Source organism: Eleutherodactylus coqui, chromosome 7 (genome assembly GCF_035609145.1).
Source record: "Eleutherodactylus coqui strain aEleCoq1 chromosome 7, aEleCoq1.hap1, whole genome shotgun sequence".
In the NCBI taxonomy this organism is placed as follows: Eukaryota; Metazoa; Chordata; class Amphibia; order Anura; family Eleutherodactylidae; genus Eleutherodactylus; species Eleutherodactylus coqui.
Genome location: NC_089843.1, coordinates 63,771,483 through 63,794,955, shown reverse-complemented (window position 1 = coordinate 63,794,955; position 23,473 = coordinate 63,771,483). Strand labels below are relative to the sequence as shown.

At 45.5% G+C, this 23,473-nt stretch overlaps 1 protein-coding gene across 2 annotated transcripts in view; it reads left to right on the top strand.

Moving 5' to 3' along the window:
- The window catches only part of SLC30A9 (solute carrier family 30 member 9), a 123,845-nt gene that overhangs the window by 94,297 nt on the left and 6,075 nt on the right, over positions 1-23,473 (top strand). For both annotated transcript variants that reach the window (XM_066573140.1, XM_066573139.1), the window contains 3 exons: positions 3,143-3,308; positions 6,759-6,888; positions 9,175-9,288. In XM_066573140.1, coding sequence (XP_066429237.1) covers positions 3,143-3,308; positions 6,759-6,888; positions 9,175-9,288 — 410 coding nt within the window. The remainder of the gene's footprint in view (positions 1-3,142; positions 3,309-6,758; positions 6,889-9,174; positions 9,289-23,473) is intronic.

Below are 23,473 nucleotides of genomic sequence, written 5' to 3'. Positions count from 1 at the left end.
TATAGCTCTCTTTGAAGTGAATGGTAGCTACGGAAATGGCGTAGAACAGCGCACTACGCTGATTGTATAACTCCACGCGTTACAGAGACAGCATAGCATGCTGTTCCATGCTGCTTCCATAGCTCCCATTCACTTCAATGAGGGCTACGGAAATGGCGCTGTACTAAGCACTCCGCTCTTTCCAACAGGCAGTCAGAACAGAGCTTCCAGGCTTTCCCATCTCAGCCCTTCAATACTCCTTTAAGTGCATATCAACCCCTTAGTAGCATAGCAGGTTTTGACTTGCAGACCAGTAAAGTTGTTCACTCTTCTAAATTCTGGCAAGCATAACATTTTTTATTCTCCTTATAGCTGCGTAAGGCCTAGTATTTTTTTATGCTGTAAATTTTTTTTTTTAATTTCTATATATTTTTTACTTACCGTATTCTGTTTTGCTTTTCTTGTAACAATTTTTAGACCACTAGGGGGAGCTCATATTATAAGGATTTCTACAACTCCCATTATAAATCTGTACTACAAGCTTCCCCAAGTTGTGGCCGATGGCAGAAAAAGTTAAAGCGACCCTTTGGGCCTGGACAAACCTATATGTTTGCACAGCTTCATAGACTAATGATACTATTGCACACTGTGGATAAGGTAGTCTAAGACACTGCATGCTGCTTTGTCTGGCCAATGCTGCCCATGTGATCGCTGCATCCATAACAACCAGTACAATAAAATGAAAACCTCTTTATGCCATTTCAGCAAATGGTATTAAAAAAGGAGCAAAAATACAGTTTTTTTTGTTCCTCTCAAAGTTTTCTAAAAGTGATCAAAGACGACGTATGTACTCCAAAACAATACCAATACAAATGACAGCTTGCAAAAAATAAGCCCTCACGGAGCCCCGTCCATGGAAGCATAAAAAAGTCGGTGGGGTGGGGGGTGAGTCGTTAAAATTAAAACTAAAAAATCATTTTGGTGTCGTCTCCACAGAACAAAAAGTAATGTAATTTATACCACATAATGAAAAAAAAAGTGGCAGAATTGTGTTTTGGGTTTTTTTCACCCAGCCCTTCAAAACTAAAATGACACAATACATTACATCTACTCCAAAATGGTATCCATAAAAGTTAAAGCTCTCCATGCTACGAACACGCTCTCATATGGCTTTGTTGGCTGGAAAAAAAAAAAAGTTATGGCTTTTAAGAAGCGAAGTTGAAAATCCCCCAAAAATCTTTGCGTTCTTGGGTACAAAATAGGCCGAGTCATTAAAGGAGATGTCCCGAGGCAGCAAGTGGGCCTATACACTTCTGTATGGCCATAATAATGCACTTTGTAATATACATTGTGCATTAATTATGAGCCATACAGAAGTTATAAAAAGTTTTTTACTTACCTGCTCCGTTGCTAGCGTCCTCGTCTCCATGGTGCCGACTAATTTTTGGCCTCCGATGGCCAAATTAGCCGCGCTTGCGCAGTCCGGGTCTTCTGCTGTTCTCTATGGGGCTCCGTGTAGCTCCGTGTAGCTCCGCCCCGTCACGTGCCGATTCCAGCCAATCAGGAGGCTGGAATCGGCAGTGGACCGCACAGAAGAGCTGCGGTCCACGAAGATAGAGGATCCCGGCGGCCATCTTCAGCGGTAAGTATTGAAGTCACCGGACCGCCGGGATTCAGGTAAGCGCTGTGCGGGTGGTTTTTTTAACCCCTGCATCGGGGTTGTCTCGCGCCGAACGGGGGGGGGGTTTAAAAAAAAAAAAACCCGTTTCGGCGCGGGACATCTCCTTTAAGGGGGTTAAGAGGGGCATAGTCAGGCTTTGTGCCTAGAGCAGCACGAGCTGTAATTACAGCCCTGCCTGTTGTATCTACAGAGAACATAAAAGTTTGGGAAAGATCAGGAACTTCGTCCAAGCTTTTAAACATTTTCAGTTGCTCCCCCTCCCCTTTGCCGTGGGCAGGCAGGAGCTGCTTCTCTGTGTCCTCGCAGCGCCGCTTCTCTGTGTCCTCGCAGCGCCGCCTCTCTGTGTCCTCGCAGCGCCGCCTCTCTGTGTCCTCGCAGCGCCGCCTCTCTGTGTCCTCGCAGCGCCGCCTCTCTGTGTCCTCGCAGCGCCGCCTCTCTGTGTCCTCGCAGCGCCGCCTCTCTGTGTCCTCGCAGCGCCGCCTCTCTGTGTCCCCGCAGCGCCGCCTCTCTGTGTCCCCGCAGCGCCGCCTCTCTGTGTCCCCGCAGCGCCGCCTCTCTGTGTCCCCGCAGCGCCGCCTCTCTGTGTCCCCGCAGCGCCGCCTCTCTGTGTCCCCGCAGCGCCGCCTCTCTGTGTCCCCGCAGCGCCGCCTCTCTGTGTCCCCGCAGCGCCGCCTCTCTGTGTCCCCGCAGCGCCGCCTCTCTGTGTCCCCGCAGCGCCGCCTCTCTGTGTCCCCGCAGCGCCGCCTCTCTGTGTCCTCGCAGCGCTGCCTGAGCATCCAGTAAGCAGTAGATGGACTAAACACTTGGAGCTATAGTTACAATGTACTAGATGAAACCAACCCAACACTTGTCAGTAACCCCTCATGGCTCTCACTGTGACTATACACCTCCTACTATCCGGGAAGTATTGAAGCCTCCTTGTTGCGCTGTCAGAATCCATCCTGCATATATAAAGAGCTGACATATAGTATATTCTCCATGATTAGCCTGGATTTCCTATAAACTGCATCTGCTGTCAGTTCTTTTTGCTAATAAATCAGTGTTTGCCATAGTTGTTGGAAACATTTCCTTGATTGGACACAGGCACCCAAGGCAAATCTACATGAATTATGTGTGTATACCGCTAGTTTCTGAACTTTTAATGCTTTCTTTCACCTCATAAATCTCAGCAGCCACATCTGTTAGTTCTGCCAAGTGCAGGCTCACGTCTCTTTGTTTTATGGCGTGTCACCTGTCACAGAGACAGGTTCAATTTTAAGGTTTCTAATACTCTTATCCGCTCTGCTGATCTCTAGCACTGCCTAGAATGACTTTCTACTGACTCCTCGCTTCTCCATAAACTTGATGCACCCACCTGAGCAATCCCTTTAATAGAGAAGTGGCAGGCATGTCAGAGCGCTGACTGTTTTTATTATTCGGTTTACTTTCCTGGTCCTGCCGTCAAGATTCCTCTGCTGTTATTGTAACTCTGATCTCTTTCAGGCAACCCTTACTATGACAGTCTGGGCTCGCTGGGTGTCGGGACTTTGTTAGGAGCAGTATCCGCATTCCTTATATACACCAACACAGAGGCCCTTATTGGCCGATCGATACAACCAGAGCAAGTCCAACGTCTTACTGAACTCCTTGAAAGCGACCCTGCCGTAAGGTATGTGCATTGTGCAAAAAGTGCTTTTACACGCTACACTGAGCGGCCACTTTATTAGAGGCTTCCGTCTAGTAGTATTGGACATCCTTTGGAACCATAGTAATTCATCATGGCATCCATCCACAGGTATCAGATGACCTGGAGTGTGTTAAGACAACATATCCCACCAGCCAGAAGGGTTCATTGATTCATGTTGCTTTCACCAAATTCTGACCCTCTCATTAGCACGGTGCAACAGAAATCTGGATTCATCTGACCAGGCGATGTTTTTTCACTACTCAGGGATCCAAAATTTGCATTCTTTTGGATCTCTCCTTTCTGCTTCTCGTAGGCAGCAGTGGCACTCTAACTGGTCATCTGCTATTATAGCCAATTTGTGCTGAGGAACTACAAGTTGTGTGTTTGGACATGTTAGTTGGAGCACCAGTGTTTTGGGCTGCAATTTGCTTGACTGTGCACTGCCTATACCTCAGAACTATTCTTGACATCCTCCTCTGACCCCTTTCATAGATGTGTTCTTTACGTCCACAGGATCCCCTTTTGCGGGGTGATTTTCCTCAAGCACACCATTCTTAGTATACTGTACACACCGTTGCATTAGAGAACCCCACAGGGTGAAATGCTACTCCTGGCTACTCTAGCACCGATGACAGGCCTTATTGTAAGTCCCTTAGATCGCTTGATATTCCCATTCTGATATGGATTCACACTGAAACTGAACCACCGAAAGCATCTCACTACACTCCGGTGTCACCTGTCTAATTTACATACAGGGAAACTCCAGTCATAAGGCCACTGTCTCTAATAAAGTGACCGTTCACTCTATAATAACTACAAAAAAAATTGCCTTGGTATTAAAGAAAATATGTTTCAACAAACCCATCTCTACAGTTTGCATTGCTGATTCTCCAAGTCCTCTCATTGGGTAATCCTTCTCTTAGGCCGGCCGTAGACGGCCGGGTCAGATCCCGCTGTGAGAATCCTCGCAGCGGGACCCGACCTGAGCCCCTGCATGGACCAGCGCGGCACTCGTCTCTCCCGCGGCTCCGGCTCTTTGATGTGCCGGCTGCGATATTTGGATTTAGGCGAAAAACTTTAGACACCTATTGGAGCTACACGCCATCTCGGATTGTGACGAACCAGTGCCTTTTTCGTATTGGCCCGGTATCGTCGGGTGAGTTCATTTCTAGTCATCCCACCCTTTTACTTTACCCTCTTTTCTATTCTCTGGAGCGCTACCCACGTCTCACTGCTTGAAAAAAAAGAAGAAAAAAAAGTGTTAATAGTTTATTTTTGTCAATTAACAAGGTGCAAAGTGAACAAAAGAGAAATGTAAATCAAATCAGTATTTGGTGTGATCACCCTTTGCCTTCTAAACCGCATCAATTCTTCTAGGTACACTTTTACAAAGTCAGGGATTTTGTAGGATTATAGTCAGGTGTCTGATCAACCAATTATACCAAACAAGTGATAATGATCATTTTTCATATGTAGGTTTAAACATTATTAAACTAAAACAGTTGTGTAGGAGGCTTAAAACTATGTGAGGAACAGCCAAACTCTGATAGGAAAGGGAGGTTGTGGAAGACAGTTTCATCTCACAGGCCACACACTATGCAAGGCTGAGCACCGCAACAAGACTCAATGTAGGTAAAGATTGCAATGCAGATTGGGGTTTCAAGATGTTCTGTTCAAGCTCTTTTTAAGAAGTATAAAGAAAGACAGTGGTCAGCCAAGAAAACGTAGTGCAGCAGATGAAAGACACATCATTCTTACTTCCCTTCAAAATCGGAAGATGTCCAGTAGTATCTTCAGCTCAGAACTGGCAGAAATCAGTGAGACCCAGGTACACCTATCTACTGGTTGGAAAAGTTGGGCAAGAAATGGTCTTCATGGAAGAATTATGGACAAAAAGCCATACCTTTTTTGAAGTACAAACAAAGCCAAGCGACTCAACTATGCATGAAAACTTAGGAACTGGGGTGCAGAAAAAATGGCAGCAGGTCCTCTGGATTGATGAGCCAAAATGTGAAAGCCTGAAGAGTATTAGAATGAGTGTCTGCAGGCAGCAGTGAAGCATGGTGGATGCGCCTTGTAGTTTGGGGCTGAATTTCAGCAGGGTTGGGGATTTGGTTAGCATTAACTGTGTCCTCAATGCTAAGAAATAAAGTCAGATACTTATCCATCATGCAATACCATTGGGGATGCATCAGATTGGCTCTAAATTTATTCTGCAGCAGGAAAACAACCCCAAACATCCAGCTAATATCATTGATAAGGATCTTCAGTGTAAAGAAGAACAAGGAGTCCTGGAAGTGATGCTATGGGCCCACAGAGCCCTGATCTCACATCATCCAGTCTGTCTGGGATTACATGAAGAGACAGAAGGATTTGAGCGAGCCAACATCCACAGAAGATCTGTGCTTAGTTCTCCAAGAGATTTAGAATAACCTCCCTGCCAAGGACCTGCTCCCATCTTATTGTTTTCGATGGGACTGATCACACAGGCCTAGATAGCCGTTCGATCACGATTTTCGAGTGGTGCGTGTTCTGTTTCGGGCCGTTTTTAGCGTTTTAAAGCGCTGTATGTTACCTATTAAAATAAATGGTGCTGTGTTTTTGACAGAAGTAAATGCCCTAGCTACACTATGTGAAAAAATATAGGAATATTCGCAAAGCAGGCCCCGTCTGGGTCCCTGCTGCTTTTCTCTGGTGCTCCTGCAGGCTTTGGTGCAGTTGTCAGCCTCCGACAGACCATCTGTTGCTGGTAACAGGGTTGAAAACCCTGCGCTCAGCCAATCAGAGCCAGCGCTCGATGAGTCAATCACAGCCATTCAATGCACTGAGGAGAAAACCAAGTACACTGGCTCTTCTGTTCTTTTCGGTTGGGCAGAGCACTCGGTATATCTTGGGGAAGGCAGCTGCACAATATGAACCTTCCTTTAGGGTACTTGTATGGCAATTTTTATTACATTTTCTTTTAAATTGAGAAATTTTTAGCAAAGGTAAATGATCTCCATTAAGGTGATTAGTGGAAAATCTTCTGAATGTATGCAGCGCTCAATCACTATTGTTATACTCTAGAAGCTGCCTGAATAAAGTCTTAATGTATAAACCTAGAGGAAAGCTTCTATTTATGAAGGTACAAAATCGGCAACCTGTAACGTCTCCGTTATTGGGGGACTGGTATTTACAGGCCACCCTGCCCACAGCTATTGTCCGAAAACGCCAGCCATCAGGCCATGGTTCATTTGTATCCGATTTCCTCTGCAGCACAGTGGGAATTGCAGCGAGAGAACGGCCCTGTAATCTGCACTAATGGTACATGGCACTTTATAGTAGTGCTCAGGCTTTTCAACCAAATTCTGCAGTGAGGAGTACAGCACACCAGAGTTGTGTGCCGGATGCGTGTTCAGTGGCTGCTCCATGTCTGATTATGTTTACTTTCAGGGCCATCCATGATGTAAAAGCCACAGACATGGGACTGAGTAAAGTACGATTCAAAGCAGAGGTGGATTTTGATGGACGAGTAGTAACTAGGTCATACTTGGAAAAGCAGGACATCGACCAGGTGCTAAATGTAAGTTTATTACCTCTAAATCGTCTTATTGAAGCTGCTGCATGGTGCTGATCGGGAAACGGGGGGGGGGGAAAAAAGGTCCTATTCTGGTGTAATTCTCAGACCAGAAGTTCCCACTTAAGTCAATAGGTGCATGGAAAAAAAAGCAAATGCACTCACATAGCATGCGTGTGCACTCTGTTTTTTATTCCACACACCCATTGAATTCAATGAGACCTTTTTAAATTGAGTCAATTTGGCAACCTTTGTTTTTGTTTGTTTTTTGATGCGCATAAAAAATCCTTACACTCAGATGACAATCGCCCATTAAAGCACAAAAACTAATGTAAAGTGCAGTTTTTCACTGACCAAAATTGCACCTGCTGATGTGAATAAGGTCTGATGGCCCATTTTTACACAAAGACAATCTTTCAAACGATTAAAAGATTGACAGTTTTAGCTATCACTTTGCATAAAGTGTTAATGGACACTAATGCCCATTAACACTTTATAATCTTCATTTGGATGTAAAATGGCCTCCAGGAGCTGTTTGCAGAGCACAGCATGTGGTCTGAGCTCTGCACAAAGCTACTTTGTTCTTGCACGGGCTGTCAGCAGAATACAATGTAATATCTGACTCCCATGGCAAAGACAGCGTGCAGTCCCTTTTATCTTCTCTCTGGCTGAACTATGGATTTTAAGCTTACCTTAAAATCATCATTCATTGCCTGTAAATGCTGCCATTGTTTACTTTTTGGCTGATGATCGCTCATTTGACCAAATTTTGAGCGATAATTGTGTGTACGTGGGCCTTAAGGTGAAGTTCCAGTGTAGAGACAAACTCCTCCAGCTCCCGAATTAATATGACTAACACTTCTCCCGTGACGTCTGTGCCTTGGTTGGCCTACAATAATGGGTTCTCCTATTCAGGACCTGCATGCTTCCCAGGAGCCTGTAATTGTCAATGCTAACTACTGTAGCTGGGTGCATTGTCATTGCTGGAAGATTGGAGGTGTGGAATAGTACACTTGTTCATAAATTAGATGTTTAGCCTGCAACTTTGTTCCTTCATTCCCCCTTCAGAAGAGGTAATGCACCACTATTTCATCACTACTTCTGACCATGTCGTTGAGCAGTCCCTAAACTCGGCTAACCTTACCCCCTATTATGCTTGCCTTTTAATTAAAAGGGTCCTCATCACAGACAGCGCCTTTAATCTAAAGGCCAATGTCTCATGAGACCCCCCGGCAAACAGTTCATTTTGTGGGAGAAAGATTAAACTGACTAAATGAAATATTGCATGGTGGCCATTCTGATGAAGAGGGGGAATGCCGAGTGAGTCATGGATATGCTTTAATATATCATGTGAGCAATTGCTGCCTCATGGGACAGCCGCATAAAGGGTCACAACACCAGATTGCAGTCTTTTCACAGCTGAGATTGCAGACACCAAGATCACCTTAGAAAATAACTTGGTTGACAAACTAAGTGTTTTTGCACAATTGTCAGCACAATTTCAGAGTCTGCATACAGATATTAACCCTTTCCAATCCACTGTCTGACGTTTTCCTACATTCTGATTGAAGCGTGTACAGCTCCAATGTCAGAAGACATCCGACAGGGTATTCTTACCGTCTATTGCCAGCCACTCCGCTGTTGGAGCCTCTCTGGCGCACACATGGTGGCTTTAGCCAGCAGATGGCACCGTTGTATAACAGCGAAAAGAGAGAGCCTTTTAGGAAACCCTGAATCCAAAATTGGATTGGAAAAGTTTAAATAAGTGAGAGGGAACCGGTCACGTCCCCACAGCATCATAAACTAATTCGGCAAGCGGCAGAAAATCTGACTGTCTTTCAGAGTTTGCGGGAACGGGTGAATATTAAAACAAAATGCATATTAGTACATTTCACAATGTTTCAGTGGGAACTCTCCTTCAAGGAATCGCAACTGCAGTTGCTCTCCGTCTTGCCATTCTCCTTCACTCAACATAAACTTCTGAATGTGTGCACCTTTTGCCATTCAGAGCCCCAAAGAGCTTCAGGACAGGCAGCCTGTATTCGGTGTGTTCAGTTATCAAACAGCGCAGGTGACGGCTACAACCCCAAAATCTCAACTGCTAAGCTTCTTTGTAGAAGGCTTCTTCTCAACTATGTCTCACGTTATCATTTGTGGGAGGAGACTTGGCGGGTGTCCTCATGGGTGGTCCTTTTTAATCTCAGAATAAAGACTGTGATGGTCGAGCTATACTTTTATTATTCATGTATGTTTATCCATCATATTAAGTGATCTTTTTTGTTTGTGATGCAGGAAATCCGACAGGTGAAGACTCCAGAAGACTTGGAAGTTTTTATGCTTAAACACGGGGAAAACATCATAGACACACTAGGAGCCGAAGTAGACAGACTTGAAAAGGAACTGAAAGTAAGCGACTATTATATTTTCAGCTTTTGCACAATTTATTTTCTGCCTTGGACTCAATAATATTCCAGACCTATATTAATGAAAGCTGGCTAATTGCTATAGGCAACAAGGCCATTAGTCAACTTATTGCCGTAAGCTGATCAAAGAAAGGTTGCTAATGAGTCTGGGCCAAATGGGCCATATTCATCCATCCCAACTGTTAGACAAAAAACCTGGCCTTGTTACCCATATCTTGTTTCCCTTGTCACCCTGGTTGCCATGGGTGACTAGGCCAATTTTTCTATTAGACAGTCTTAATAAATTTCCCCATTGAGACTCATTCATCAAGGCTGGCATTTTATACATCAGTCCATAGCAGTGACCTTCTACAGCCAGTGATTGGTGTCAGCAGCAACCAGGAAGGTCAAAACTGGTCGGGAAGCAATTTTAAGTTGTGGGATAACCCGTTTAAGAAGTGCAAACCTCTTAATAAGCTTAGTGCATCTTTTCACTGTCCGTGCACCAGAAAATCAAATCTACACCAGCTTTGCACTGGTGTAGATTTGCTCTATAATTTGTCAGTTTCAGGTGTGAATTTGCTAATGTGGCCCCACCCCCTTTCGGAAAGAACTGCCTCTATTTGGAAAAGGGTGGAAAGAAGTGTGATGCGTTTACAAAAAAAAAGCATGTGGCAAAATCTGCAATTTTGCTGCTAGAATACTGGTACAAAGGCATAGAGAAATTAGCAGTTGAGCCTTTGTACCCTAGTTGCACTTTGTCCTTTCCCTGTAGTAAGAATACGATGACCTGCAATGACATTTTAAATACCTTAATGTGCTACTTGCAAGACAAAATATAAAGTATAAATTATAAGTTGTGGGCAGTCTGTGTTCCCAGAGTAAAGCCTGTTTTAAACACAACGATTTTCGCTCAAAAATCACTCAAAGCCATCTTTTGAGTGATAATCGTTGAGTAATTTACAGCGCAAGGTGATCGCTCAAACGTTGAGTGATCACCTTGCGCTCCGAGCGGGGGATGCAGAAGACAAGTGGGGCTGCTTGTCTTCTGCATCCAGCTGTTCCCCGCTCAGATCGCCCGGCTGTTATACAGCCGAGCGCTCCGAGCGGGGGATGAAGAACACAGCTGGATAGCTGTGTTCTTCATACCGCACCTGTCTTCAGGGAGCGGGATACAGCTGAAACAATAGTATCAACTGTATACCGCTGTGAATTCCTGATAACTGATCTTTCAGAATGCCGAAAACTGCATCATGTCAGTGCAGTTGGACACAACGATTATCGCTCAAAAGACGGCTTTGAGAGATTTTTGAGCAAAAATCATTGTGACTAAAAGGGCCTTAACTGAGGTGAGGCCTGAAGGGTTTTTTCCATTAGACATTTATGCCCGGTCTAAAGGGTAGGAGATAAATATCTGATCGCAGGAACCACCAGCAAGCCTGAGACCGGTGCACCCGAATGTCCCATGTAAGTGGAGGGGCAGTGGGCATGCTCCACCACTGCTTCATGCAATAGGTGTGATGGGCAGAGATCAATGAGCTTGGCATTCTCCCTCTGACCCATAGAAGGGACTGGGAACTGCAGCCGAGCGTGCACACCGCTGCTCACATGGTTACTAGCTGCGTATACGCTGTAACTCTGAACCACTTTACAGGATATTTACATTTCCTAAATACAGTTGATTAAGTGCCTTTTATGTTTTTTGCCGCCTGTCAGGGAGCGCAGGGCCCGCGGTCACAGAACCCCACACTAAATGAACCAGTTATTTTATGACATTTGGTTCAATGTTTCCGCAACAGACTTTGCTGCCGCTAATTTATAGTTGCTAATTTCTTCACTATTCAGCTTGTCAGCTCCCCGGAGAGTTTATTTTCGGTTTTGTGTACTTGTGTGTTACCATGCTGTGCCAGCACAGTGCTCTTGGAAGAAACCTGTGAAATTTAGGACGCTTTCCCTAAATTTAATTTTTGGATTCTCTTTGCTAGTTTGGAAAATGGAGATAGAAGCCTCCTGTACCCCCTCTGAGTAGCCGAGTGCATGTGAATTGGTGGAGAAAAAAAAATATTGGAGATTTTAGGGCCTGTTAAGCAAAACATCAGCATCTTAAGTATTTTCCCCTTTGTTTTCCCTTCTTATGGTGCTAAATCTGTGCTGCCTTTAGAAATATCATTGTCTCTGGCATGGCTGCTTTGTAAATGCTTGAATTCCTCATAGAATAACATTTTTTTTTGTTTTTGAGAACTCTGCGTTGTGCCGCTTTTATATTACACCTCCTGGAAATGTACGGCTAACCTGACACCAGGATATTACAGTTCCCTGGTCAATCGAATATTTAATGGCCCATTCACCTGGGCGGACTTGCGCTGTGTATTAAGGAAGCCTTTTTTACGCCCGTAGTTCACATGGCTTAATCCCTGTTGATTTGCATTGGGGTATTCAGGTGAACGTATTTTTCCCATGACTTTCGGTCACATGAAAAAATACGCAGAATGCCCTATTTTGGCATGTATTATGTACCGAAAAAGCCCATTGAGGTCAATGCGAATGTGCAAATTCACAGTGAATAGGGATGATGCAAGTGTATTTTCTGCGTGTCTGCGCATGGAATACGCATGGACAAAAGCGTAGGCAGTGCCGAAATGCACATGAAATAATTGTCAGAATACGCTGCATATTCAAGGACCGAAATACGCATACGCCCGTGTGAATGAGCCGCTAGGGTGGCTTCACATGTAACATTTTTTTGAAAGGGCCAGAAGTGGGTTAAAAAAGGATGAGACCTATCAAAGAAGAGCTTGTACTTACTAGAGATGAGCGAGCGTACTCGGATAAGCACTACTCGCTCGAGTAATTTGCTTTATCCGAGTATCGCTGTGCTCGTCCCTGAAGATTCGGGTGCCGGCACGGAGCGGGGAGCTGCAGGGGAGAGCGGGGAGGAACGGAGGGGAGATCTTTCTCTCCCTCTCTCCCGCCCGCTCTTCCCTGCTCCCCGCTGCGACTCACCTGTCAGCCGCAGCGGCACCCGAATCTTCAGGGACGAGCACAGCGATACTCGGATAAAGCAAATTACTCGAGCGAGTAGTGCTTATCCGAGTACGCTCGCTCATCTCTAGTACTTACCCTTCCTGCTGGATCCGCTTCTGGCATTGGCTCAAAAAACCAACAAAATCTGCAAGTGCGTTTTTTACAGACTTAGTAATACCAATGATTTTTATTTTATTTTTTCTATGTGAAAATGTGAAGGGGTTATTTTATTTACTTTTTTAAGTGGCTTTGAAATAATTTACTTTTTATTTTTTCTTCTTTTTGGCCCTACGGCTGGCCTGGAACATGCAATTGTTTAGACCATAGACTGGAGTGCTTGCAATGCTTCTGTTTTCCAATGATTTGAACCTATCATTGTTAGCCTATTAACCCTTTAATTCCAGCCATTTTTCGATTCCTTTTTTTTTTTTTTTTCATCCTCGCCTTTCAAGTACCATAACTTTATTTTTTTTCATTGACCGAGCTTTATGAGGTCATGTATTTTTACATGATGATTTGGAATTTTTAATGGTACCATATGGAGAAAAATTTAGGTAGGGTGAAATTTGAGAAAATGCAATTGGCTCATTTTTTCAGGGTGTTTTTGTTTTTGTGGCATTCATGATGTGGTAAAAATGGCATATTAACTTCAGTCTATAGGTCAGGTGGCCGGAACTGTACAAACACCATCTGTAGCACTGATATCGGGTTTGGTAATGGAGTTCTGCCCCATTCCCTTCAGTGAGAGCAGTACTTGAGAAGGAAGCAGCAAGGATTATGAACAGTGCAAATTTATACACCACTCCCAAGTGTGTGAAAGCTGAGCGGCATCCCTTATGGGCACTGTAATAGTTGTTTTTAGCAGTTGTCACCTTCAAAAAATTTTTTTAGACGAAATAACCTAAATCTGACCGGATGGACTTCACATGAGAGGACAACTCAGGGGTTTGTATTTCCTGGTAAATGAAATCGCTTTATTCCCTCTAATGTATGTTCTACCATAATATTGTGATTGGTGGGGGTGCAGCCCTTTGGGAAACCTACCTTCCCTTGATTATGATAATGAAGGGGCCTGTACGAATGGGTCAGTTTTTCAGTTACCCTCACAGGGAGTGTCCACGAGCGCAGAAGTGAAGGGAAAAAACTTTTTGAAGGCCTTTACTGGTAAATGGGCACTACAGCACCTTCATTCTTTGGATCGGTGGAGGTCCCATCTGTCCGACTCGTACCGGTCACAAAAGCATGGCATAAACTACCAATATGCCATCACTTTCTGTTATAGTAATACTCCATTTTAAAGCCGACACCGTCCTCTGGATTGGGTTATGGTTAGTGCTAATACAACCCCGTCCACTGATCATGAAACTAAAAAGCGGCGTTACTCTGTCCTAAATATATATAATATTTTTACATATCGAAGTAAATGCCAGATTATCGCACTCACCTTTTGTAACGTCTCAGTGTTTGAGTTTTTATAGCCTCACATAATTAATTTGCTGGTCTGCCGCTTAACAGAATAATATATCATGTTTTGGCATTACGATAATTAAAGATTAATTATGTGATTATTACTGAAATGCTTTATAATTTTATGAAATATGAGCCTTAGCCTTTTAATAAAATTAATATAAAAAATGTTATCCGCATATACATTTAAAGGCGGCGGAGTTCTTAGATCAGGAGTCTGTGGCTATTTTTGCGCTGTGTAAAGCTTTTGTAATTTGCTGATTTAATTGCTAAGTTTCCTCTGCATAATAAGCACAGTAAACTTCATGTCGTTTGACACCGTACCGTCCAGAAATAATTCAGCATGCATTAAAAAAAAAAAGAAAAAATTCCCATGCTTGTTAAAGGTGTTATCAAACAAGGCCCCTTTAATATGAAATGCTGCCCAAGGCTCTGGCTCCCAAGGGTCCCTGCAGGGCAAAAATGTAGTGTTACAGGACCCTCCATCCATATAATGGTACCGAAGTCTGCCAGAGTGAGAGCTGCTGCTTGTTAGCATCTCTACTCTCGGGCTCCCCTGCCAGCGTTCACTAAGCAGCGCTGATCCCGGCGCACACTGTGACGTCAGTGTGCAGCCAGAATCCTCCTTCCCCCTCCCCTGACGTCTCCTACTACTTGGTTCTGCAAGAGCAGGGGGAGGAGGCGTCCGGCAGCACACTGCTGTCACAGTGTGCACCGAGATCAGCGCCGGTCAGAGGAGCAGCGGAGCTTACACAAGGAGGTGAGGGTAAGTATGTGGGTCTTCGGGGGGAGGGGGTGCTGTGGTGTGTCACTATGATACTGGAGGCCGCTGTGGGGTGTCACTGTGATACTGGGGGCTGCTGTGGGGGTGTTGCTATGGTACTGGGGGCCGCTGTGGGGGTGTTGCTATGATACTGGGGGCCGCTGTGGGGGTGTTGCTATGATACTGGGGGCCGCTGTGGGGGTGTTGCTATGATACTGGGGGCCGCTGTGGGGGTGTCGCTATGATACTGGGGGCCGCTGTGGGGGTGTCGCTATGATACTGGGGGCCGCTGTGGGGGTGTCGCTATGATACTGGGGGCCGCTGTGGGGGTGTCGCTATGATACTGGGGGCCGCTGTGGGGGTGTCGCTATGATAATGGCGGCCGCTGTGGGGGTGTCGCTATGATAATGGCGGCCGCTGTGGGGGTGTCGCTATGATAATGGCGGCCGCTGTGGGGGTGTCGCTATGATAATGGCGGCCGCTGTGGGGGTGTCGCTATGATAATGCGGCCGCTGTGGGGGTGTCGCTATGATAATGCGGCCGCTGTGGGGGTGTCGCTGTGATAATGGCGGCCGCTGTGGGGGTGTCGCTGTGATAATGGCGGCCGCTGTGGGGGTGTCGCTGTGATAATGGCGGCCGCTGTGGGGGTGTCGCTGTGATAATGGCGGCCGCTGTGGGGGTGTCGCTGTGATAATGGCGGCCGCTGTGGGGGTGTCGCTGTGATACTGGCGGCCGCTGTGGGGGTGTCGCTGTGATACTGGCGGCCGCTGTGGGGGTGTCGCTGTGATAATGGCGGCCACTCTGGGGGTGTCGCTATGATAATGGCGGCCGCTCTGGGGGTGTCGCTATGATACTGGCGGCCGCTCTGGGGGTGTCGCTATGATACTGGCGGCCGCTCTGGGGGTGTCGCTATGATACTGGCGGCCGCTGTGGGGGTGTAGCTATGATACTGGCGGCCGCTGTGGGGGTGTCGCTATGATAATGGCGGCCGCTGTGGGGGTGTCGCTGTGATAATGGCGGCCGCTGTGGGGGTGTCGCTGTGATAATGGCGGCCGCTGTGGGGGTGTCGCTGTGATAATGGCGGCCGCTCTGGGGGTGTCGCTGTGATAATGGCGGCCGCTCTGGGGGTGTCGCTGTGATACTGGGGGCCGCTGTGGGGGGTAACTATTACCGCTAGAGGGGTCACTGTTATCGCTGGGGGGCGGGGGGAGTGCCACTGTTATCGCTAGGGGAGATCTCTGTTATCGCTGGGGGATGTCCCTGTTATTGCCGGGGCCGCTGGGGGATGTCCCTGTTATTGCTGTGGGAGGGGGTCACTATTATTGCTGGGGCCTCTTTGGGGTGGGGGGGGGGGGGTGACAATTAACACTGGGGCCGCTGGGGGGGGTCACTATTATTGCTGGGGTATGTTTACATGTGGCGGAAATGGGCAGGGCTGTTTCAAAATAGACAGGGTGCAGATTTTGACTGCTTTTTGGATGCAGAAATGCTGCAGAATTTTTGACAGAAATTTCCGCTGAGGACATTCTGCAGCATTTCCGCATCCAAAAAGCAGTCAAAATCTGCACGCTGTCTATTTTGAAGCGGCCTTGTCCTTTTTAGAATGACAAAGGTAAAAATCATGCATTGTGATAAGATCTCCCCCTGACATGTTGGCACTTTGCGGTAAATAAGTGGGTTTTGGGTTGCAGTTTGGGCACTCGGCCTCTAAAAGGTTCGCCATCACTGAACTAGACAATCTTAAGATACGCCAAATTTACCATCCAGCAAGGAGACGCTGTGATGAATCTGGTGCATTTAAAGACTGTCTACTCTGTGTGCACATTTGCCCAACTATGTGTGTAATAAGCATCTGGTTGTATGAAATATCTACACTAGTGGCCACAATTGTGAAAACCTTTTTGAAAAAGTGCATTTTTTATGTTTAATGGCGTACAACGTAGTTCTTTTTGTAATGATAAAATAAAATTCTAAAAAGCACACCCAACATCCTAAGCTTGGTATGAACCCGCTGTCCCTGATTGGAATATGTGTAATGAGCCAATGAGGTCACAGTAGCAGTCAGCTCTCATGGTCATGTATCAGAGATAACAAATCACACAGATGTTCTACCGTTATCAAGTTGGTCTCCCAGAAAGTGATATAAAATAGTAATAAAATGGTAATTTTGCATGAATATGGCTACACTTTTATCATTAAATTAGAAAAAACATAAATGAAAACTTCACCAAGGAGGTATTTTATTTTAAAACTTTTGAGGAGGTATAAGACTCAGTCATTGCAAAACCAGACTGGTGCACAACATCAGGGGGTGATGGACTTAAAAGACTGCGTACAGGTAACCAAAGAAAATCTGCTTCTATATATAGTAAACTGTCTGAATGTGGTATGAAGTTGAGGTCAAGGACTGGCATTCTAGCATTAAGGCCTCCCTCACACAGGCGTTTTTATACAGCATTTAGCGCTGCGCTAAATACTGTACAACGCTGCCATTCATTTCAATGGGGCTGCTCACACAAGTGTTAAAATGCAGCCTTTTCAATGCTGCACTTTGAAAGCGATGCCTCTTCTATTTTTGGCCACTTTCAGCCCTGCGTCACCCATTGAAATAAATGTGCAGTGGTTTCAGCGTTGCTGAAAGCGCAGCAAAACTTGGTACCGCGTTTATGGCCATGTTAAACGTGCCCTTCTATTTGGGGTGAGGGTGGAGAGCGATTGAAATAGAAGCCCTACCCCAAAAATCAGCCCCAGCTGCTCTAGAATAGAAAAAAAGAACATACTCGCCTAGCAGGTGCCTTCCGGGTCCCCTTTCGCTGCTCTCCAGAGCTCCGGGCAGGCTTCTGGGTGCTTGACATCCCCGACATAGTATTTCTTGATCTTATCAGGGTTTGAAGACCCCGCCTCCAGCAAGAGATTGCTCTGATTGGTTCCTCGAGCGCTGGCTCAGCCAATCACAGCCATTCAATGAATTGTACAGCTCATTTAGAAAGGCAGAGATCACCGCTGGACTTCTCGCTCAGTGCTTCACCTTATATGTGAATCACTGAGCATTTACACGGTACGAGAAGCCAGCAATATTTTTTATGCTGACTGAAAGTCAGCGATAAATACTATATGCTTTTTTTTTTGCATTTACACTGAATGATTATCACTCATTTTCGTTCATTTGAATGAATATTGAGCAATAATCATCCCATGTAATGGCCCTTTACACTGTCCATTTCAATAGACGCTCAAGATTTCTAAACTGATGTAGTGATCCACCATTATCACCCCTGGGCCAGGTCCTTCCTGGGGACCATATGTGTAGTATCTCTTAAAGTCCTGTTTTCTGTTCTTAGCTTCGGGCTTTTCCTGTTCACAATTTCGGGCATAAAAATCATCATTTGTTTTGGAGAACATCTTGTGTAAACAGGAAATGTTCTGCCAACAAAATGAAAACTGTGCGGACAAGGGATCATATTAACCCCTTCAGTGGCAGGTTAATTATTCTATAATAGAGCCTCACAGGAGATTTTCCGGGCGTGCCACTAAAGGGGTTAATAGTTGATCAGCAGGAGTCCATCATTTGGGATCCCTGGTGATCCGCCAATTAAAGTGACAGTGGTGCTCACATGAGTGTCACCACTTCTTCAATCAGCTGATCAGCAGGGATCCTGAGCAGAGGACCTTCACTGATCAACTACTGTTGACCAATCCTCATCAATAGTTTAGCCCCAGTAAATCCCTTTAGTGGCACTACCGGAAAATCTCCTGTGAGGCTCTATTATATAATAATAAACCTGCCACTGAAGGGATTAATGACCTATCTAGTCGAAAACCCCTTTTAAAATGTTTCTTTATCCCCATACAGTTTGTTGATTGCAGCATGTAATTGGCAATTGTATAAGTTCTGATCAATTATGCCATATTGTCGCTTGGTCCTCATTATGGACAAATTATCTGCCAGTGTTAAGGTGCATTTACACAGCAAAGATGATCGCTCAAAAGATGGCTTTTGAGCAATCATTTTGCATAAACTACTACTTGGTACTAATGTCTATTAGCAGCATGTGAGCCGCCGGGAGCTGTATTCAGGGAACAGACCACCCGCTGTTTCTTGATTACATTCCTTTTGTTCTGCTGGCAGGGCTGACAGCTGAGAACAGCTGATACAATGTAATCAGCAGTTCTCAGCGGTCGCCAGGCAGAGAACAGAGTGTGGTCCTCCTCATCAGCTGTTCTGCCGAATGACTGTTTTCAAGCAGAACTGAAATTCATTGTTCGTCAGAAAACTGAATGATAGACACATTTACACCCAACAATTCGACCTCAAAAGATTGCTTTTGAGTGAATTTTGAGTGATAATCGTGTCTAAATGGCCCTTTATGGCTAAATGATCAGATTAAAACGTTCATAACCGTGTTTGTTTGCCTGATTATTAGGCTGTGTGAAGCTGCACCCCATCAGCAAATACTTGTTCATCAGCTGACCTAATCGTTTGTGCCATCAAAAAAAAAAAAAATCAACCTGGTTGGCATCAGATCTCCGTTAGTGAAGAGGAATATGCTGCCAACAAGGGTGATACTGTAACGGGGATGAATGATCACTATTGCAATCGTTCCTCCCCAATGCAGGCTGCATCGGCTTGCGTAAAGGCCATCTGAACAAGCGCCAATCTCATTGACCAGCGCTTGCCAAGCTTCTGCTGTCGGCCCATGTAAAGAACACCCTTAGGACTACATTCCTGTACTACCAAAGGCTTCAGATAATGGGAATATCAGCTAAATGCTCTGCGCAGCGCTGCTAATTTATCTGTAATGAGCACATGCTGATTCTTATCATATGGATTTCCTTGCTCTTATTTCGCACACTTGTCACTATATTTATTCTCCCAGCTTTGCAGTAATGTTGCTTGTTTGCTTATCTATTGTATGCACATTCTGTAATGTAGTCATATAGAGGAGCCTAATCCAGGCAGAGGATGTCTGCTGATGCATGTACTGAAGAGATGAGTTCTGTCACATTAAGTTATGCATCATTAGATGAGGTAAGAATACCGCGCATTATGTGCAGTACACAATGCTAAACACATTGCCAGGCTGATGGAGCTGAGGAGGGGCGCAGACCTGTTTATTAAGGAACAGAGAAGCAGAGCCTGGCAGGCTGGGGCACTGGAAATCACTCTTCTATTAGAGTACATCTCAGCCGTGTTATGAAGTCTTTTCCCTGATATACGGCAGTATGTGATGCTGTTACTAACCACCTCCCCATATGTTGATCTTCGCCAGTCATGGCTCTTTAAATTACTGATCACATGGCCGATCAGCCAAGCACGGCTTGCAATTTTAAAGAATGATGTAAGTGCACAAAGGGGCAGCTTAGTGGGCGCAGTAGCAATTAGTCTAGTGTTGTAGCATCGATCAATTGCACTTTGCATCTTGTAACTACCTGTATTTAGTTGGGACACTTGTCACAATTCATGGGCGCATAGCCAGTGACTTACGGGGCCCTCACCCAGACTGCTAAAGAGTCGAGCATCGCTGCCAAACTCGCAGCTACAGCCCTGACAATCACAACCTCCACTTGTGTCGTCATTCAGCTTTTCAGCCCTGATCACTTCTGTATTGCTTCATTACTGTTGAGTTGTCATTTGGGACTTTAGTAGGATGTGGAAGGGATTACTATCCTATTGGTTGTCACTAGAGATGAGCGAACGTACTCGGTAAGGCCGATTTCGCAATCGAGCACCGCGATTTTCGAGTACTTCACTACTCGGGTGAAAAGTACTCGGGGGCGCTGTGGGTGAGCGGGGGGTTGCAGAGGGGAGTGGGGGGGAGAGAGAGAGCTCCCACCTGTTCTGCGCTGCTACCCCCCGCTCCACCACGCCCCGCCCCACAGCGCCCCCGAGTACTTTTCACCCGAGTAGTGAAGTACTCGAAAATCGCGGTGCTTGATTGCGAAATCGGCCTTACCGAGTACGTTCGCTCATCTCTAGTTGTCACCCCACCTTCCCAGAAACCTCTTATAATGAAAAAAACAATGAACTAAATTGGTAACTATTGGGAAGAAGACGCCAACTTTGGAAGTTTTTAATTACAAGACTTTGTTTACTTGAGCAGGAAATGCTGGAGCAGAAGGTTATAAGTTATCCTGCATAAAGATAATTTCCCTCCCATATAAAATGGCTTATTATCTTTAATCCGGCTGTACACGACCGGGTCAGATTACGCATCGGGGAGCCTGCAGCGGAATCAGATCCTGTGCCCAGCCAGCATCTGCATGTACTTGCCTTTTCTGTATCTTCCCTGTACTGCTTTGACATGCAATCCGTGACCTTTTCCCAATGTCATTGCGGAAGGACTGCGGATCAGACTGCTTCCATTGACTTCAATGGAAGTAATCCGCGCGGAATCCGTGCAAAAATAGGACATGCTGCGATTATTTTTTTTTCCCTCCACAGGCGGAAAATCTCAATTTTATTTCCGCTTGTGTGGAGGAAAAAGCATTTTTCAATAGCATGTTATGGGCAGTATTTGCTGCAGAATCCGGAGTCGGACATCCACTCTGGATCCCGCAGTGCTAATCCAGCCATGTGCAGCCGGCCCAACTCTGTGTGCGATTAGTTCAGTTACATTGTTTTTCTTTTATATGGCTGCCTGCACACGAATGAATTTGCATTGCGGAATCCGCAGTTGGCAGCCGCGCCACGGAACTGCAGCAAGTACCAATCATAGCATGCTATGGAAAATCGCTTCTTTCTGCACACTCGCGGAAACCAATTGCGAGTTAAAGATCACAGCATGCTCTATTTTTCCGCGGCGGCGGCGGCGGTGGCGGTGGTGGGTGAGTATCCGCTGCTTTATTTTACACCATGGGGGACCCTTTAGGAGGCTCTCTCATAACTCCAACAACCCCTTTTAACACGTGAAGAGCACCACTGAGGATAAGGAAAAAGGTGGGATAGGACAAGCTTTACTTTGGTGAAGAAACATTACTATATTATTTTGCCCCCAAACCCCGGGGAAATCTATGCACCTAATTTTCGCACTCTGGCATAAGCAGCCTGGCTGCGCTCCTGCTCCCTTCTCTAAATTCATTGCAGATATATCACAGCTCCAGTTTCGCTAATAACCGCTCTATGTGAAGGTGAAATAGTCTTTCTGAGCAGACTGATCGTTTTCCATGTTAAATGTAGCTTTCATAAGAGCAGCACTGATAGATTTTTATATTGAAAGTTTGGAGTGTGTAGCATACAGAAACTTGCAAACTTTCAAACTCAGAAATTACATATTTTTATTGCCGTTACTTACATAGCAACATAATGTTCATCACTCACATACATACAACTAATGTTAATGGACCTTCGGACTGCATGAAAGTGTCGTACCTGGAGGAAGCCTCATGTCCAAGCATTTTGTGCCAAGGTAGAAATGAAATCCAGAAGCCCTGGGGTTTACTGCCAGCCACTCAGCGTCTGTGCTACTTATTAAAAGGGGTTTCCAGGGAAATAATGGTTGATCCCCTCTCCTCAGGATAGGTCATCATTAGTTGATCGGCTGGGATCCGCTGCTCGGCACCCCGGCTGATCAACTGAGCGGCACCCTCTGTCAGCACCGCAATACACAGGGAACAGAGCGGAAGCTACTGCTCCTCTGACTCCTGTGTAGCAGTCGGTGCTTGTAATTGCAGGCGCAGATCCCATTAAAATCAATGAGCCCATAGCTTGCATTAGAGTGTTTATAGAATGTTTCAGTGTATGAAGATCACCCAATCCAGCGATGTCAGCAGCACAATCCAATCCCCTCAGTTGTGGGGCGCTCCATGCAAAGTTACTCAGGTCCAGAGTCCATAGATCAAAAACCAGTAGAAAATCTTGTATGTGACAGCATCTTGGGTGCAAAAATATAAGAAATAGAATTGCCTTTATTCTTCCATTAAATGTAACGCTTCGGCCTCTCCAAAGACTGGAAAGGCCAAAATGTTGTATTTAATGGGAGAACAAAGGCAATTCTGTTTCTTATATTTTTCACCTGTCGCATACAAGTTTTTCTCTCCGTGTATGAAGACGTCTGCTTGGAACTATTACTTGTTAGAAGACACCCTCAACATTATAAGCTGGTCACAGGGCGACTGGCTGCTGATGAGATTCCCTGCAATCCACTGTAGTCTATGGCAGCAAGTGTTACATTTCCCTACAGCGCCTCCACAGTGGGAATAGTGCATTGCACAATTCACCATCAGTGGGCTGCCTATGTAATGTATGCTGGCTCCTGCAGACGTGAACTAGATTTTATACATTCTTGACCACTGAAAAACCCTTATTCTATGTGCGTCAGTGAGAGCTTGTGCTCACAAATTACCAAATGTGGGTCACCATTACATGTTTACACTGAAATTACACAAAGCTTTTAAAAGTCACTTTACAGGGCTTTCCAAGACTAGTATCCTCAGGATAGGTCATCAGTATCCAATCTTTGGGGGCCCGACACTCGGCACCCCCAATATTTTTTGGAGCTGCTATGTGCTGAAAAAACACCGCTCAATGTACTGTGCGGCAGCCTGTATTGGTAGTGCCTGCCAGGACCCATGCAAAGTGACAAACAAGGATGGCCGGACGTCTTCTCCGACTACCTGATGCACCCTGTGTAATAGTATGCAGCATTAGACTAAGACCCTACACCTGCTTTAATTGAGAAGCACTACCCATATGGCCAGCACTGACCAGTAGGAAGGAGCAGCATGTAGTGTCTTAGACTACCAACACATACTAATGAACAGTGTGCATCAGCGAAGCAGTGTGGCCATCTTTGTTTGTCCAGAACTGGAGAGTCACTTTAAGTAGGACCAAGTCTGCAATACCATTGTGGGCTACTGCAGTGTATCGATATGTTTATTTCTGACACAAAGTGGATCCGAAAGACAGCTGATTAGCGGAGGTAATGGGCGTCAGACC